The 19921-nt window shown below is 38.9% G+C and overlaps 1 protein-coding gene across 2 annotated transcripts; it reads right to left on the reverse strand.

The window, feature by feature from the left end:
* Nucleotides 1–159: 159 nt before the first annotated feature.
* On the reverse strand, nt 160–17816 carry gipc3 (GIPC PDZ domain containing family, member 3). Of its 2 annotated transcripts, none has more exons than XM_035955991.2 (6): nt 17381–17816; nt 11630–11815; nt 10846–11026; nt 4621–4730; nt 3876–3954; nt 160–1684 (listed from the first exon to the last, which is right to left on the reverse strand). In XM_035955991.2, the coding sequence occupies exons 1-6, from the start codon at nt 17672–17674 to the stop codon at nt 1533–1535; spliced, it is 1002 nt and encodes a 333-aa protein (XP_035811884.2). In that variant the 5' UTR covers nt 17675–17816; the 3' UTR covers nt 160–1532. The 2 variants fall into 2 exon arrangements, with proteins under 2 accessions (XP_035811884.2, XP_023143421.2); XM_023287653.3 differs by having other exon boundaries at nt 3876–3957; nt 17381–17814.
* Nucleotides 17817–19921: the final 2105 nt, after the last annotated feature.

A 19921-nucleotide genomic window follows, 5' to 3' on the forward strand; every position in this document is an offset into this window, starting at 1 on the left:
AACCAGTCACAGATAATGGCTGAGATACGTCTTGTCCTAATTCCAGAGCAGTATCATCCGGTAAATATGAAGTGTACAGGTTGAATGTGCTTTGCAGAAACAGCAGAAAATCATTATGAGATACACTTTTCTTTTAAATGCACACAGGCTTGACAGCAATGAGTTGAACCACTTTATTTAAAGCTTAAACATGTAAAATGCGCCATACATTTTCAGGTCTTCATAAAGAGGAGCAATCATATACAAAGCGTCAAAACAAAACATCACTACCTGATGATAAATACTGATGTAGTTAAAACTGTGCAGCCAGAAATCAAATTGCATTTTGAAATGTGGCTGTTTGCGGGAAAAAGAAAAAAAGGGGAAAAAAAAGACCGTAAATCTTGTTCACGTTGTTTGGTGAGCCAGACAACATATATAACTGTTCAACTCCAATGTGTAGTCTGATGCTACCATGTTTTTTACAGTAAAGAATCTTCAATGCAGATACACAAAAACACTTTGAAATCAAGTGCAGTGATACTGAAGTATAAAATCTGCAACCAACTGCTGAAATATATTTACATTCTCTCTTTGAATCAAACAAATTCTCTGTGTCTTTGAAACATGGCAAAAGTGGAAAGCAAGTGAGTATGTGATATGATGGAATTTTAATATCAGTGAGCATAAAGACCTTCATTTTTTACTGGCAAAAACATTGCAAGGAAATCCACGGAAACAGTTTACATGCACACAAGCTTAGGCACAGGCATGCACGGAGCTTATTTATGTCTTTTTACTGTGGGCAGTTATGGTTTGAGTTCGTTTGACAGTCATGATGTGAAATCTGAATTGCAAATTAGTGCGGTACAGCTGGAGCTCCTTGGTATCCTGTTTTCAGGTAATCTGTTTGTTTAATGTCTTAAAACAGATATTTTTGCAAGTTCAAGTTCAGATCAGTCACCCGCTTGAAGATGGAGAATATTTAAATTGTAGTTATTTTTTGAATTTTTGGGGTTAAATCAGAGATGCACACAGAAGCAGACAAATGCATTCTGACTTTGAAATGAAAAATGTTCCTTTCCTGTTTTTCCTCAGTGGGCTTTCATCAGAGGAGAAACGTTTCCTGGTGCTTTTCAAACTTCCTGGGTTTCTAGATGGCTCACTGATACCCACTGTTGCAGTTTGTGAACAAATGCATCTTTTTCATGATGTTCTGTACATATGGGAAGGTCATTTTGTAAACGTCTGTCTTAAATCCAACTTGTAAAAGGCCTGTATATTGGTGAGCAAGCAAATGTTACTGTCACTATTTTTCCACCCTTGAGAATTAATCAGCTCTGAATTCAAAACAAATACATTTAGAACTACTGTGCAGTTGTCAGAATTAATCGCTGGCCCAGTTGTGACTGAAAAGAAAATAATTGGATGGATAAATTGACTGAAAAAGCAACATTAAAACACTTCTACGTGTCACTTTTTTTTTTTTTTTTTAACAACTGGGCGTACCAGAGAACAGAGATTTTACTCACTCTTCTGTATACAATAAACATCTAGATTCTGCCATTTTTGACATCTCCAATAGCTCCCCATACATCAAACAAAAACACATCAGGGAAAGCAAAATCTCCCAGAACTGAATCCAGCGCCTCTGCAAAGTCATCGGGGTTCTTCTTGTCTTTGCCCGCTTCAACAATCGTGGTTGCTACAGAGAACAAAGGACACAAGTGTGCATTTTCACAGACTGTTGACAATCCAAGGCTAATTGTTTTTTTTTTTTACTGTAGAGAAATGTTTCTTTCTGAGCACCCAAAGCCAAAAAACACAGGCACCAAGAACTTGTTTTCGAAGCTAGGTTACAGTTATTCAGAAATATCCCCTTTTAAGGTTGTATTTGAGTTTTCCAAAGAAACACCCACACTGCTATTCTGTTTGGTTGAACAAAAACAGACAATGACAGAGGCACTGGCTGTTCCCAAGAATAATACCAAACTGTATTTAGGACCCTCTGCCATTGAAAATATGGATCGGAATACATTTGGGCACACATTTTAATTTGGTGGTACATTCAAGTGTAGCCAGTATGTTGCAAACACTGAACAAAAACGGTGATGTTCTATGGTGTCCTCCAATTCAATTTATTTTTATTCAGTTTTATAAATAGGACTAATTCACACTATATGTCATTTCATAGCACACACATACACACAAAGAAACTACAATGGGGAGAAAAAAGAAGAAAAAGAAAAAACTCAGACAGAGCCGGGCTCAGGGAAGGCCGTCATCTGCCTCGACTGGTTGGGGTGAGAGTGGGGATGAAGGGGTGGGGGATAGCAGAAGGGGTTGGGGTGGGGATATTGTCCTGATCTAGAATGCTTTTCATTTGCACTTTTAAAAACATGAAACATACTACAGCTTAAAACACACCAGCTCTTATCTATATGCAGAAAATGCATGAATTCAGAAATTGAAACATGTCCCTAAAAGCTATATTGAGTTCATTTTGATGGTCTGTTTGAAATGCAGGCTGCACAGTGACTCGGTGGTTAGCACCGTCGCCTTGCAGCTAGAAGATCCCCAGTTCGTGTCCCGGCCTGGGCCTGGGATCTTTCTGCATGGAGTTTGCATGTTCTCCCTGTGCATGTGTGGGCTTTCTACCTGGTGCTCCGGCTTCCTCCAACAGTCCAAAAACATGCTGAGGTTAATTGGTCATTCTAAATTGTCTGTAGGTGTGAATGTGAGTGTGATTGTTTGTCTGTATATGTAACCCTGTGATAGACTGGTGACCTGTCCAGGGCGTCCCCTGCCTTCACCTTGAGTCAGGTGGGATAGACTCCAGCCCCCCGGCAACCCTAATGAGGATTAAGCGGTATATAGATAATGGATGGATGTTTGAAATCCAAATCAGTTAATCAGCAAATATCATGAACAGACCAGAATTACAAAACAGTACAATGCCCCAATGATGAGACATAATCCTGATTATAATGCACTATAACAGTATTAAACATGCTCTCATTCATGGATTCAGGATTAACTCTGTATGTACATGTTTTGCCCAAACAACAGGACCTTTGAAGGTAATTGTATGCTAATCAGACTTTTATATGCCTGAAGGATCAAAAGGATGACTTGTATACTCCTTGACTGAATGTAAAACCTAACATTCAGACACAAACATTTCTTAGCAAATTTATCTTGTCTCTCTATGCAAATTGTGTAAAAGTATATGAATTAGGGCTAAAAGGCCACTATTGATGCTGCAAATTTCTTTATATTCCTACTAGACTGCTTTTATTAGTTTATTACTGACCCTGAACAAAACTCCTAACTTTAGGTCCACTGAGTGTTTTAACCTGAATGGCCATCTTCAGCTGCAGGTTGCTCAGCTGAGCATGAAATGACTTGCATTAGATATCCACAGACAACTGGACAACTCCCTCAGCTGAGGAAGATTATCAGATGTGGATACAAGCTCTAGAAAAAGCTACTGATCTTAGGAATGAAGACAGCTATTTTTTCCTCCGCCACAAAGCAATAAATATTAAACAACACCAGATGATGTGAAATTAAAGGTCAAAAATGTTGAGGGGAAATGGGTACACAAGAAATTATTAAATACTGCACAACTGTTCAGTGGATGCACACTTTAAATCACAAAGATGATTTGCGGTGAGAAGGAGGACGGATTTTTCTTAAATTTTTCCTAAATTCGCCCAACGTGAAGCCCAGAAAGGCCGTGTGGCATCATGAACTGTAAAACCACCGTCCATTCCAGGGACGTCTTGGTTTGTGTGTTAACATCTGTTGAAGACTGGGTTACTTTCTTACATCCAAATGTAGACCTGAAGGCAAAGTCTGTTTTAAGGATGTAAGTGTTATGTGGGTGGTCTTACCCAGCTCCAGGTCTCTGATGCCCATGTAGCTCTCCAGCAGGTCATCCACTTTCTTGGTGGCCTGCTCCTCAAACTCATTCTGCTGACAGAGTAGAAAAGCACAGAGGTGTTTCTGGAAATTTATTGGTGTTCCTGCTCTAAATATGGTGACGGAAAGTCTCTGAGAGCATATATTCTCATGCCAAAACATGTAAGGGCCAAGAATACATAGTATTATAAATGCCGTATATCAAAGTTTACAGATGATTAAATCCGCAGTATCACTGTAGATGTTAACTGTTTGTACTATATGCAATATTTTTCCGTTGTTAAAAAACCAGGTACCTTTTTAAGCCAAACATAAATAAATCAATCTCAGTGATATGGTCTATGAGTTCACATAACAGATCGACGTATTGTGAAATATCCTGCAGTGAAGTGCGGGAAGTGAGTTTCTTTCCAAAGGTCACTTCCTATAAAAAAAAGTTCAGCTTGAGTTCAACTGAGTTCATGCCAGATCTGTATTGTCCCATGTGAGTGTTTAGTGCATACAGAAAAATGTCAAATCAAGGATTTGACTGCATAAAAAAAGTGTGTTATCTCTAAAAGAAAAAAAAAGTAAAAAATTGAAAAAGTGTTAATAAGAAGAAATTTCAAACAATGTCTATATAATGCTATAGCTCTGCTGGATAGATCTGACATATTATTGTCTGAGTACATCAGGAAGTGAAATCCTTCATTGTCCCACAGAGTGCGTCAAACATACCACTTCCTGAACTGTAGCAGAACCTTTGGAGCGAAGTCGCAGCGTCTCCTTCCCGTTCACCATCTTGCCCTCATTAGATTTCGGCGCTCTGGTCCTCATTCCAATCATATCTAACCAGACATGCAGGATGAAAACAGTTATTCAAATTCAGTTATTCATTTAGTAAGTGGCAACATGGAGTTTGCTTTATAGAGAATAGCTACACATATACTTTCAAATTCAATTTCCTTTTTGTCTTCCTGTGCCTATTCAACTATTATGGCTTTCACTGGTAACAACCAACACACTCATTTATAATTTCCTAAGAAACTTATGTGCTGCCAGAGGCCAAAATTCCTCCTACACAGCACTTGATACGCAGAACATTTTTGAGAACGACACATTTAGCCAAAGAGTCCAAAGCAACATAATTCTCATTTCCTTGTTTGGATGTGCGCTTCTTTTCTCACAAATGATTAAACATCCAGCTAGTTTATACTGTTTATTTATACAGCGCCACATCATACCACAAGTCATCTCAGGGCACTTTGCGCAACAAGGTCAAGATCTTGCATCCATAACTGTGAGAAACATAATTCTTTCATTAGCAAGCACCCTTCAAGAGTGGGGAGAAAAAACTTCCTTTTGATGGGGAAGATATCGTCAAACAGAACCAGAAACAACAAGCAAACAATAAACTCTGGGCAGGTTGATGAGGCCAGTAAAAGCAGAACAGAAATGTGCAGCTCTGGAGCCACAGATGCTTGTGGTGAGGTACAAGCAGAGGATAAAGCAAAAGCTAGAGGACAGAGAAGACACACAGTTAATGACCTGCAACAGTAGCATGTAAATGCATGGAGTGTGAAAGACAGGAGGGTAGAGGTGGGGTGCTCAGTGCATTCTGGGACATCACCCAGCAGCCTGGGTCGACAACAGCATAGCTAAAAGTTTTACCATAAAGGAAAGGTTTAGGCCTAATAACGAAAGCAAAGAGGACATCTGCCTCAAGTAACCTAAACTAGGAGCTGGTTCCAGAGCCAAGGAGCCCTGTTGGGATAATATGGTGCTGTAGGTCTTTAAGATATAATGGAGCTTATCTATTCTTAAATTTTGCATCGGCCCAGTGAAAATAACCAAAAATGGGAGAAATATGATCTCTCAAATTAGTTCATGTCAGTACTTTGGATCAACTGTAAGCCGTTTAGATAATTATTAGGACACTCTGACATGAAGAAATTACAATAGTCTAGTCTAAAAAGAGCAAATGCATGGACTTGTCTCTCAGCATCCTTTTGAGATAGGATGCTCTGGATTTTGACAATATTGCACAGGAGAAAAAAGGGCATCCAAGAGAAGTCGTGTAGTTATAGAATAAGTGATGCTTGCTTGCAAAATGAAACAATGAGTTATTTTAAGTTCATCATGTATTTGGTAGTGACATCATATCCCATCCACAGAAACGTCAGTGTTGAAGCCAGTCATGGTCATTTGATATTAGTACATTCCTTAATAATAATGCTTCTAGTAAGTGAAGAGCTCTGTATTAGAAAGACCAGTGACTCATGGATTTCCGGTCCATATGCTGCCACTTAAACTGATAACTTTGTTTGTGTTAACAACAAAGATGTTTACAGTGAATCAGCTGCTAAGATCTACGGGAAACTATTACAACATAATTACAGTCGTTTTTTTTTATCCTTTTAATTGGCAAAATCAACCTGTGTGTTATTCAGTTCAGCTTTTTTTGGCCCAGAATCTAGGCTGTATTATGAATGGCCATGATTTTAGTAACTTTTCCTCGAGCACCACAGTGAAAGCTATTCAACAGATTTATATTAAATGTGGTTCAGACATCTGTATACTAAACTGTAATCATCTTGGTGATGCCTTAACTTTTGATCTTGCTATCATCAGGACAAATTTTAGAATTTTTAAATGCTTTATGGCCATAAAATCTCATTTTTTACAACCTAAACTGTTACAGTGTTTCTCTTGATTGCTAGTCAGTGTAAACATATGTACTTACTTAACTAAGGTTGTGAACATTTCAAACTTTATGGCCTTTAAACATCTGCAGATATAAGAATTATGACCATATTAGCAGGCTGATTTATAACTTGGGTCAAAGCACCATCACAGATGTCATTCACATGGATATGGAAGCTATTTTGAACACACACCCTGGGCTCTGCAGGAAATTGCACATCCGTTTCGTACGTATTTTTATAGGAGAAAAAAAAATCTGTTTCAGAGGGAGGTCAGAGGTCGGCAGCTGCAGTAGTCTATTTGTCTTTCTGCATGGTTTTAAAACAGACAGACTTCTGTTAGGTGTAATACATGCTGGTAATTATACTTGCCTTTAGAATTGTCACATGAAGTAGCTCTTGGCAAAAACATGCAAAATCATGTAAATCTTCATGACATTATTAATAATACAAAAAAAGAAACGCTGTTTTGTTTTCACATTTGTATGCGTGTGTGATGGGGAATTTATGTTCACATGGAGTGAACATTTTACAATTAGTGTCATTATTTCACGCATTAAATCTAATCCATTGTATTAAGATTAAGTGTGTGTGTGTGTGTGTGTGTGTGCGCGTGTGTGTGTGTTTTAATTAATTTGCTGGTATTCCCACATTATAACTGTGGTGGAGTTATACAGCGAACCGAGGGGAATTGTTTCTGTTCGGTTCATCACCTGTAGTAGAAAATAGACTGTGACGTGGTAGTCACACCGCAAAGTGACAACTCGCCCATGCAAAAGCGGCGAGGGCCGGGAATTTGATGTGAAATGTGGCTACTCGCAGCCGGACTAGCGGAGAGCTGGATACGGTACTGCCACTCAGCCTTGCTGCTAAATTTTCCCGGTGGCCACTCAAAAAAATGTCCAATATATTATTTTCCCAAAGACCAACAGTTTAAATAATTCAATTCAATTTTATTTATATAGTGGCAATTTCAGGTGAAATTGTCTGAAGATGCTTTTTCAGAACCCATGTGCCGGACCCCCAGAGCAACCCTAACACGACAGTGGCAAGAAAAACACCCTTTTAACAGGGAAGAAACCTTGAGCACAACCCAGCTCTTTATTAGGGGTTTTCCATCGGGGTTGGGGGGACCCATCTGCCTGCTGGCCGGCGGGTTGAGAGGGACAGAAGAGGTAGCGAGGTAGAGGGGTGTAGAGGTAGAAGAGTAGAGAGGTAGAGGGGTGTAGAGGTAGAAGAGTAGAGAGGTAGAGGGGTGTAGAGGTAGAAGAGTAGAGAGGTAGAGGGGTGTAGAGGTAGAAGAGTAGAGAGGTAGAGGGGTTAGAGGAGAAGGCATGGGAGAAGAGGAGGGTGGGGAACAAGGAACATATAACACACAGATCAATCCATGCATGATAAGCTAGATGATACATACAAAGTACAAGCTAACATTGAAATTGATTCATAGTTTACTGTTTGGGCTCTGGCATTAAATATACTACATATAGCTGGTAGTAAAATTCAAACAGTATGAAGATGAAAATATCAAGCATAGTGAGGGCGATGCATAAGACAATAAGACATCAGTGAAACTGCTGACAGACATCATCAACTGTAAACTCTGTCTTTTGACGCTGCTAGGATTCAGAATACTCAATCAGTGAAGGTTTACACTCTCATGCAAAAGCTTGGGGTCACCTAGACAATTTCATGTTTTACATGAAAACCCACACTTTTACTTATGTGCCAACATAATTGCACAAAGGTTTTCTAGTCATCAATTAACCTTTCAACACGATTATCTAACACAATGTAGCATTAGAACACAGGAGTGATGGTTGCTGGAAATATTCCTCTGTACCCCTATGGAGATATTCCATTAAAAATCAGCTGTTTCCAGCTAGAATAGTCATTTATCACATTACCAAAGAAAACCCAAAGGCTAAAAACATTTCTGGGGATTTTTATGAGAGTTTTTTATCCAAGTAAGTACCATCTTTTGGTCTGGTATCCAGTTTTTGTAATCCAGGAGCTAGTAGTGAAATGCTGTGTTTAACCGTTCAGCTCTGCACAATGATTAGTGTTTACTTTCCACTGGTATGGAACTATAGACTGCAGACTGGAAGCTCTGTACAGACACAATGCACCGTGACAAGGTGGTGACAATATAGTGATCGGAGGCAGGAAGTCCTCCTGTTGACCATGGATTTGTTTTCCCGTGATAAGCAACATCGTGGACAGCAAGGCTCCAACTCACTCAGATCCACTCAGACAAAAGCACTTCCTTCTTCACTTTCCATGTTCTAAACCAGATGAAATAAATAAACCACTTATTGAACTTTTGACAGGTAAACTATTTCCTGGAACAGCAAAAGGATAACGTCATGGTGAAAGTCCCCAAGTGACAGGCACAAGAATTTGATCGATGTAAGAGAAAATTTTGCTACGAGTTGCACCAAGAGGCAGCACAGAGCAGCTGACGTAAACAAATGGTTTGTTAAAAAAAATGAAATAAACTAACATGAGACATATAACATAAGTAAAATCGGCAAACGCTGAAACAAGAAGCCGAGTTACTTGTCCTGGCATGACTTTGAGTTTGATAAATCACTGTTTCGTGATGAAGCTGTTGCCCCAGTTTTATTTACGGTGCATAAATAGATGAAATGCAACTAAAAATAAAAAATAAAAAGTAGCTTTCAAGCTCTATAGCAACAGTGAAAGTACAACAAGTACCCTTGGATCAAATATTTATCATTTCTTTGCAGGCGACTGCTGTATGAGTGTAAGCAATGCCAAAAATAAGTGTCTGTGTCTTCTCTGCTTCCCTGACTGTGTGTTAATGTTTTCATCACATTGGATCACTGTTCATACTGTTACACTGTGGGGACTTATATGATGCTCTCACAAGTGAAGTACAGTACAGTATAGCTTTAAATGTTGAATGTGAGGACATTTTGGCTTGCGTTTAGGGCTGTGAAACCCTTTAAACATAAATGCTGATAATGGGTTTAGGCTGAAGTTAAGGATTAATAGGGTAAAAGGTTTAGCTCTGCTAGGGTCAAAGATGGTCATCATGGAAGTACAAATGAGTGTGAATTCCTCTATGAATGGTTGGTGCTTCCAGGCTGGTTTTTGAATTCCTGCAAACGGTTTACTTCATTTCTTTCCTGCATTTGCTTGTTTATGTGTTTTTCAAATACTTCTTCAAATTCTCGAAATTTGAATTATACCTTATTTTATTTAGAGTTAAAAAAAAAAGAAAAGAAATCAAATCCCAGCTGAGCCATACTCGACCCTGCAGAGCCGCATCTTAACTTCTATCACACATGACCATTGCAGCAGAGGCCTAACAGCCACAGTCATAACACCGATTAATTAAATAGAGTTACTGAGTTTAACAACTGTTGAAGGCTTGCTGGCAGGCAGCCAGCATTCTCCAACATGTTCCTGACTCCTCTTCCTGTTTGGCTGATGAGATATGGAAAAGTACTGAAACCCATCAACCACTGGGGACAACATCAGGCAACTGTGGACATCAAAGCCAGGTTGCAATCAGCTGTTGGTGCCACACTTTATGTGGGCAGTCCTGTTATAAAAATTGGCTTTGGGGCAGGTTTTATGCAAATAATATAAAATATCCGTGTTATGAATACTTCTGCTTCCTGCGTGTGCTGGGAGCTTTGAATGGCAATAACAAGCAGAAACAGAAAAGTTTCTTTCCCCTCCTTATTCCACTGTTTTCACATCACGGTTCTCAGCACCAGGAGCCCTGCTGGTTTTCATTCCATCTTTTTAAAGCATGAATTTATACCTTGGGTAACAAGTGGATGCAAGTAGGAGGATTCTGAAGGAATGGATACTGACATTTTTGGTTCAAATGTGTACAAAGACAACTGAGTATTAATGGTATATATGAGATCATGTGTATTTTTTTAAATGTGGAAAAACATTGAAATTACCTATAATGTATCATTTTGATATTATATATAACTATAAATCGATGGATAGACATCTAGACTGATAGATTCATTCATCATTTTGCTTGTATTGGTTTGAGCTGTACTTAATTTTAGAAATATATTTACAGTATTTAACTACAATTAACAGGTTTATCTATCAAATAAAAAAAAGTATCTGTTAAATTACGATCAAATTGTGCTTGCATTTTAAGTCTCTCTATGTTATAGAGTTTCTTTATGCCATTTTTTTAAAATAAAAACAAAAAATAATTGTGCAGATGATCATAAATTCCAGATAATATCTAATAGTTTCCACTCACCAAAGGCCTTCTTAGGCCCCACAAGTCGAAGAGTGAACGGTATGCCTCTCGGTTGCTCTTTTAGCATCTTAGCCACCTCATAGTGTCGACATCCTACAATGCTCTGGTCATTGATGGCCTCAATGTGGTCACCAACACATACTGTCTTCAGTCGGTCTATGGTGCTGCCTTCTTTTATCCTCTGAAAGAAACAAATGGAATTAGAGGTCAGTGACTAAATGCTCTCAAATATGTGGTCCAGATATCTGCAAATATGGCACATACTGTATCAATCCACACTGAAAAATAAAAACACATTTTGACAATGACATGTATAAATTATTGCATTGGTTTCTTAAATGACAAAAATATATTGTGTGCCGTTGTTACTGTGAGGAATATGCTTTGAAAAGGTTACAAGGAGATCCGTTTTAATGCATGGCTTAATCTTAACTAATTTAAGGTCCAGTGCTGGCCTTTGTAAGTGCAATAGGAGTGTAATACTAATTGAACGTAATAGTTCACTGAATGTACCTAGCATTCTACTTGCATCACAATACTTTCTTGTAAAAGTTTATGTACTTTATTCATAACTAAGAGTGTGAGAACCTGAACCCTTAAGGTTCTCTGTGATGATAAATGATGAATAGCTGAGCATTGCTGCAAAAAGGATTTACATTTTAAACACAGCCTTGAACTTAAAGGTCAGACTGATCAGCTGAAGCTATTCCACTGCAGGCTTTTGCACACAGTTAATAAGAAACTCTTCTGTCCTTCTGCCCATGTTGTGCTACCTCTCATTCACCTTAATGAAAGCATATCCAGCTCCATTGTCTGTGATGGTGAGACCCAGAGCATCCTCTGTCTTTGTCACCTCCACTTCTTTGGTCTCGCCTCTAACATGAGCGAAGATGAAGTCCTCCAGTCCAATCTGTCCCCCCAGCAGCTTCTGCATGTCTACTTTATGAGAGTTGAGGGTGCAGAACAGGATCTGAGGGACGAATTAACGAAGAAAAAAGCTGCCACTTGCAGAATCCAATATATTGAACATGCATGCAAAAGTAAAACACCATGTGTAATCCAGCAAAACTTCAATAAAATGACTACAAAAGTTACCATCATGCACTGCCTTTAAATATTTATTAAAGAAATATTTTAACAGTTTGTCATTCCATTGGACAGGATTTATTTTTTTTTTTACATATATATTAACATTTTCATGCTCGCCCTCTGTAGTAATACAGCATTTTCATTATCTCTAAAACTGAGCAGTTGAAGCGTAAACATTAATATTAATGTCATACAGCATAAAAGCGAGAGACTGTTGTAATCCTGCAGCTCTCTGGTCTTTCATTTTCTTCCTCCTCTATTAACAAAGCTGTGCAGTATAGAGATTAAACAGCAGAGGGCAGTAGAGCCAAACAATTAGAAATGGATACTGTGGCCATTTTGTTCTGAGCCTTGAACACATCCATAATGATAGGTCTTTAAGTTTTATATATTGCAAAACAGACGCTAAAGTCTAAAAAAAAAAACAACAAGCCACCTAATGCAGAATAATTGATTCATTGTTTTTTTGTTTGTTTTCCAAGTTTATCTAAAGCATACATCATGGTCATTGTTGGTTATTTGGTTCTTGCTAAAGAGTCATATACTCAGTTGATAATGATACACACTGAAGGTAAAGACCTTCTCACCAAAGCATCTAAAAGTCAGAATCACACCACTTAATATAAGGCATGTATCAAAGCAAATGTGTCTTACGTGACTCCATTGTCATGTTAGATTTTGCCGGTTTGAACCTCTCCAGACTATCTAGTCAATGAAAGAGGTTTTTCATAATTTACATTTTAAGCTTAGAACCAAAAAATAGCTATTCTGCTTCAATTTGGTATTCTACAATCTAAAGTTAAAGTTTAACTTGCTAATCCATGAAGAAAATTCAAGATAACCTGAGTGACCTATTATCTTGGAGCAGTTCCTGTTCATAGTAAGTCTCTTGGCAAGTGAAACTGTATAACTGCAGTCCAAGGTCTTCTCTGGCGTTTGACTGCACATTAATTGTATGCTGAGGCTGTTCAGTCCAAGTGAGGTCAAGGAAACTGTCACAGTATTCACTATCACCAACCAATTGCCTAATATTTCTCAGAGAGAGTCTTGTATCTAAAGGTCTGCAATCAGTTCAAGGTCTTGTAGATATACTGATTGTTACAGCAAATAAAGTACCATGTCAGATGTCGTCAGAAAACGAACATTAAATATCTGCTTATTCGCACAAAATCAAATCAAGCCAAGAGCATCTCCTTATTTATCACTTTTGCCACTGTTTTACAGGGACACAATTATTAGATAATAAAATACTCAAAATTCAGATGATTAGTTTTTATTAATGTATTTATTGCAAAAAACAGCTTCAACTATTGCATCACTTGTAGCTAAGATTAATCTGTCCAAATGTTATCTAAACTGTTTTTTTTTTTGTTTGTCATTTGTTTTTTTTGTTTTTCAAGATTGCTGGAGGTTATCTTAGCTCATAATGGCCAGAGCAGACCCTGGACTGGACGTCAGACTGTCTCATTACAGACATTGGAAGAAAAACACAGGAAGTTAGAATTTCTACATTAGACAAGAGTGTCTGAGAGTCACACACAACATACAATCTCTTGGCAGTGTCACACAACTGGTAGATTCCTAGAACCTTCGTGTTCTGAAGAACACCCAATTTAATTTTAACATCCAATTTTTCCTCTTTGACACTCCAAGTCATTTTTGGTAACACTGTCAGCAAGATCCCTAACCCTGTGCAATATCACTTAAATATCAAATGTTTCAGCATTGTATCCCCTTACCGTAATCTAATTTCTTCAAGGCTATTCGTTCTTAGTAAATAGTTATAAAAAATACAAGCCTCTCAGCAGAATCTCATTGTAATTAAAGTAATTGTAGCTTTCTATATTTAAAAAAATCCATTCCCTTGTTTAGTTCAATATCTTGTATGGTCACCGTTAATTTTCATGACAGACTTAAACTTCCTCAGCATGCAGGCTGCCAAATTTACAAAATGGGTTTTGCTATTCTTCAGAGACATTTTTTCAGCTGCTCGTTGCTTGAGGGGTGGAGTTGCTGTAACTTTCTCGTTAAAATACCACATTTGCATCCAAGTCAGGCAACATTCATAGGGTTCCCTTTGTTCCTCTTTAGAAGCTCTTGTGTAATATTGGTAGTGGGCTTTGGATTGTTATCATGTTTCATGTTGTTAAGAATATCGCTCTTCTGCCAAGCTTCTGTAGACTTGGAGTCATCTCGTCATCTTGTATTTTGGTGTAGCTATAAGCATTTATAGTGCCGTCTACATAATTCTTCATGCTGACCACCTTTTGAACTCATGCAGCCCCATATCATCACACTCATACCTCCGTGCTTCACTGTTGGTACTATGTGATAGTCCTGGAAAACCTGCTGGACCCCACATGAGCCAATACATTTTACTTGACCACTATCTGACTATAGAACATGCTTTTATTATTTATCAAGTCTAGTGCCACAGCACAAGCAAAGGGTTGTATTTCCTGGATGCAGTTAATAGAAGTTGGTGTTATGTACTACCCTTTTTCACTGTCTGAGAAGTGACAAAAACTCTGATTTCCTTTGATAATTCCTGTGCCAGGCACTCCCATGTCTATTTTTCAGAGCTAGACTGTGCAAGTAGCGCACCGTCCATGGCATCATGTTAAGAAAACAGCCACTGTGACTCTGATTAGTGGCAATATGGCACATTCTATACATCCTGATTATAGCTGCAACTGTGTTTTAGCTACTTTTTGCTTGCATAAATATTCCCGTATTCTTTTCCATCTTATCTTTGTTAAGCCAAACAATCTGATCTTTTCAACTCCTATGACAATTCTTTTCCATGTGGAGCCATGATGCAGACATGCAGACAGCCACCACCCATAGATCCAAAACTGAGAAAGTTCTGTTTACAGGCCATTTTATGACCACATTCATGTAATTAAGCTAAGTCAGTGATTGCAGGGTTTCTAAAGCTTTATTCAGTTTCGTTGCAATGAGTTTTTACTTTCAGACCTTAATTTTCAACATAGTCTTTTTGTTTTTAATTGTTTAGAAGAGGAAATACTCCACCCGTCAATTTACAACTAGTGCAATTAAAAGATCATTCTGCTTTGAATTGTTTGCAATTTATGTGTAATTGCACATTGGCATAGTCACTGAAAGTCAAAGTACTTGTTTAAAGTAATGTTATATCCTGTGTTAATCAACGTCAATTGTGTTCAGTTTTCTTCTAAAACAGATTTTACATTTCAGAGTGGAAACTTGAAAGGAAACAGAACAATGAGGCACAGTCATGGTTGGTGGTTGATTGACAAGATTATCAAGATTAGTTATTATGGAATGTATTGTGCATTGGTCCATATAACTTCATCTGTACTCAGTTATGCACAAATGCACAGATAGCAAAAGTCTTCACGGTGGCCTTCAAAACGCTGCTGATAAGTATTTGATAAGGTCAGTGCTGAATAATTATTGTTCTGTTGCTGCCTGTGTTAATATTATATTTTCTGGAATGCAGAAGAACAGCAGCAACTGTGACATTCATCCCTTACATTTTTTTAAAAAAGCTTCACATTCTTTTGCAGTTTACTATGGTAGTATAATATTGAACTGCACATAAAACTAGATGCATCGTTAATGCTACAGCTAGTTGTGTATATACTGAGTGATGTTTTTATGTCACGGTATCTCATTTTCCACAGTTTCGTTCAGTGAACCCGTTTCTGTAGACAAAATGTGAACAAACTCAAGACAGAATATCAGTTGCTTGCATCTAAAATACTTTTTCCCTCAACTATTTCCTCTTACTCATTCTTTGATCACTCTTCTGTTGCATCTACTGCCAGCTGCTCTGGATAGATGTAATCTAAATGCCTATTTGAAATACAAAAAAACAAACAAAACAATAAAGGACTTTCCATGGTATCCGCATGAAGGTCTTGGATTGTGTTTAGCAGTGAGAACAGTATCAGGCTGCAGGATGGTTTGGGCACCTTGACCTCCTAATTGTTTAGCGTTCACAAGGTTTCTGGCCTTGTGAGCAGCTGACCTGACTGCAAATGACGGTCTGGGTCCTCTGTAGCGCTACAATTAAATTATCCAGTTTTGTATTTATTATTATATAACTAGGACTGATATTGAGAGGGGCTGCACAGTGGCGTAGTGGTTAGCACTTTCGCCTTGCAGCAAGGAGATCCCTGGTTCGCGTCCCGGCTTTCCCGGGATCTTTCTGCATGGAGTTTGCATGTTCTCCCTGTGCATGCGTGGGTTTTCTCCGGGTACTCCGGCTTCCTCCCACAGTCCAAAAATATGCTGAGGTTAATTGATTACTCTAAATTGCCCGTAGGTGTGAATGTGTGAGTGCTTGTTTGTCTATATATGTAGCCCTGCGACAGACTGGCGACCTGTCTAGGGTGTCCCCTGCCTTCGCCCAAGTCGGCTGGGATAGACTCCAGCCCCCCCCTCGACCCTAGTGAGGATTGAGCGGTGTATAGATAATGGATGGATGGATGGATGGATGATATTGAGAGGTTTCTTCTCACTGTTGTCAAGTGCTTGCTCAAAGGAAATACAACAGAAACTTAGAATTTGATGGGTTTTGCCGAATAAATATTTTAAAGCCTTCTCCTTACCATGTGGAGACATATATTGTGAATTGCCACTATACATTGCCACTATATAAAGAAAATTAAATTAAATTGAATATTGTTGTGGAATCAGATTTAAAAAATGGACATGAAATAAATCATATACTGTCTCTTAAACACACAGTTGCACTGGATAAAGATACATTGGAGTAGATATTCAGGTTAATGTTACTTCATGGATTATTTTTATATTTATACATGGAGGTTAGTTTACAAGTCACGTGGAGTACTCCAGTGTGAGTAGTACTCCATGTGACTGTCTTGTAATGTCTTCTGAAACTCTAGAGTATTGTCAAGTATCACGTATGTCAAATATATATAGAATCCACCATTTTTGCAGCTTACCTTTTTTAATTTTCCAATTAATCAAATAAAATAGCTATAGTAATTGTTTGTAATTGTTAAAATAAGTGGATATTCACATCAGTTAATGTCTTTTTTTTTTTTTTTGCTCCACTTTGTCATTTGAATAACTTTCTATGTAAAGTTATTTTTGCTCTGAACTCACATCCATGACTATAAACTGCTGTGTTGCATGTGTGGGTGTTCACCGACTACAACACATTATCTGGTTATGTGTTTCCATTATTGATCCTGGTCAAGACGCAGACAGGTAGAAAGTCTGGGAGACAGTAGCAAGGGAAAAAGATCTTCAATAGTGTATCATGGAAAAAAGCCTAGAATGGAAACCAAACACCTTTTTGCATCTGGCCTGGCAGACCAGAAATGCAAGACAGGAGTACAACCAAATACTTTTTCTTTATCTTGATTATTTCAACATAACTGGAAAGGCCACTCAGTAATCATACTATATCCATAGTCAGGTTTATTTGTACCTCTGAGGGGGAGATGTTGAACACTTCAGCGATCTTGGCATACAGCTCCTTGACATTGGTGAATCCATGGATGCGGCCTGTGGGACTCCCATGAGCCAGCTGGGTGTGGAAGATGAGCCTCGGTCTCGGATATTCTGGTGGCCCTGGTGGCGGTGGTGAGGGGGGAGGAAGCGGAGGCGCTGTGGGCTCCAAACAACCCTGATTCTGGCTGTGGTTCTGGGCCTTCTGCTCCTCCATGGCCTCGGCCCCCACTGCCTTGGAGTCCTGCGGGCTCATAACTTCCCCGTTCTGCATCAGCCCTTGCTCAGGTTTGGTCCTCCTCTGGGAGCCCTGGTGGCGCACAGCTCTGACAGAAAAAGAAACACTGTCCTTCCCCACGCTTAGTTGACCAACCAACCAACCACCCAGAGCTTCAGGGTGAAGAACACTGCTAAATTAGTGATGAGAGTAGCCCGGTAACAGTAGCTGAAAGAGGCCAGCCAGGCTCTGCCAGGTAGAAACCCAACACCCTTTGAGTTGAGGATTGTATGTGTTACACCTGAGCCTCTTGCAGCTCACGCACTGAGAACACAAAGAAAACACATCAGCTAAAGGTTTCTTTATACATATGACACTGTTAAGACTCTAATCCCCCACATCAGTCTAGCTGCGAGACATGTCGGCGACGCATGACCCTGTGCGAACATCCATCTAAAGTGTGAAACTGCACAGCATATTTCAAAAATGACTTCCAAAGTGGGACGCTGGGAGTCAGCCACAGACAATGTCCCAGTGTTACTGGTAAGATGATATCAGTGGGTAGGCAGTAAGGTGCCCCTGCTCGCTGGCCTCATTGAATGAAAGAGGTTGTTGCTGGGGTGAATCCTTGGTGATGCGCTGACCTTTCTGACCCCACAGACAGACTACAGATATGCAAGATGACAGTTCAGGCTGATAAGCAGATGCTTAATTCAGGTAGCTAGTTGGTGCTTTTTATGCTGGCAAGGTTTGATAATATCAGTTTTCTAATTTACTATGCTAAAACGTGTATACACCTAATTGAAAAAAACCCTTAAAATAAAAAACAAATAATCCAAAATGTCTTACTGATGCTGTCCTATAGTAGGCAGTATACCATATATTGTGTATCTTGATGATATGTTGATTGTATTTGAAAGCAGACATCCCTATTTAAGAAAAAAAATACATGATATATGAACATTACTGTAAAATAACTGATGGAATACAAAAGTCACCTTCCTATATGTGAAGAAGACAAACTGAAACAGAAAGGAGGACAGAGATAGCTTGATAAAGGTAAAGCTGTTTCCTCAACTGACCTGACAGATATTTTGTCAATAGTCTTTTTCCTTGAAATGAACACCCAAATACTGAAAAGCCTTGACTATGAGACTCAGTATATTCCCATTTGACTCAGCCACTGTGATTATTTGCTCTTGAGAATTCTATTTGTCTCGCTTAATTCCATGTGATGCTTCGCTCATGCACATTGGGAAAATTTCATGCCAGGACACAAAAAGCTATCTGTCTGTCTTTCAGATGTGGAAATTCCACAAAAAGCTGGGAATGTCTCATTAGCAGGGAGATTCCTTTTAGAATGAGTGATTCTTTCCAAACAGAATGTATGGCATGTTTGCTTACTAAAAGAGGGTTTGAGCTGTGCATAGCTGGCTGATTTAAATGCCACATGATAAAACTATTACCTATTTGAATAGAACATTCCAAGTGGTAAAATAAAATTTGGTGCTGCCAGGTAATGACACATCTTGTATCTCTTGATAACATGTTTTTTTCTACTTAGCAATGCTGCCTTATGTTGGACATGTGATTGTATATATTTTTTAAATAGCATATATTTATACAATGTTTTCTGACGTGCATTATCATGCAGTGTGTAAGTACAGTATTAGGCCACAACTATACATTTCGTCGAGGTAGGTGTACAGCCAATGATGCCCTTTTTTATCCTGCTTCATAAGCGTTTCTGTACACCTGTGATACAACTTGCGTGGCAGCAGCTGTCTGTGCGTCACAGCCCCGGTTTTCCAGGCCAAGGTGTTGCTATTATAGCCTCCCAAGGTCAGAGTGTTTACTCTAGCAGCTGATAATAAGAATTTCTCTGGCAAAAGATTCCTTTTGCAACAGATAATAGGCAATGATCCAAGCAAAGGACACCTCACTTTCTTTTCCTGCAGAGACTTGAATTTCAATTCAATTCAATTCAATTTTATTTATATAGCGCCAATTACAGTCAAATTGTCTCGAGACGCTTTACAGAACCCATATGCCTGACCCCCAGAGCAAGCCAAAAGGCGACAGTGGCAAGGAAAACACCCTTTTAACAGGGAAAAAAACCTCGAGCAGAACCCGGCTCTAATGTGGGGGGACCCATCTGCCTGCTGGCCGGGCGGGTTGAGAGGGACAGAAGAGGTAGAAAGGTAGAGATAGAGGGATAGAAGTAGAGGGGTATAGGTAGAGAGGTAGAGATAGAGGGATACAGATAGAGGGGTAGAGATAGAGAGGTGGGGGGGTGGGACACAA

Source organism: Amphiprion ocellaris, chromosome 2, assembly GCF_022539595.1.
Source record: "Amphiprion ocellaris isolate individual 3 ecotype Okinawa chromosome 2, ASM2253959v1, whole genome shotgun sequence".
Lineage (NCBI taxonomy): Eukaryota > Metazoa > Chordata > Actinopteri > Pomacentridae > Amphiprion > Amphiprion ocellaris.

Bases quoted from the DNA above. Each gene is read 5' to 3' on its own strand.
- gipc3 (XM_023287653.3), bottom strand. From the start codon at position 17,674: ATGCAGAACGGGGAAGTTATGAGCCCGCAGGACTCCAAGGCAGTGGGG. The intron at 4,731-10,845 runs GTGAGTGGAAAC...ATGTCTGGTTAG, and splicing joins GGGGCCTAAGAAGGCCTTTG to ATATGATTGGAATGAGGACC. The intron at 1,685-3,875 runs GTAAGACCACCC...TGTTCTCTGTAG, and splicing joins CATCAGAGACCTGGAGCTGG to CAACCACGATTGTTGAAGCG.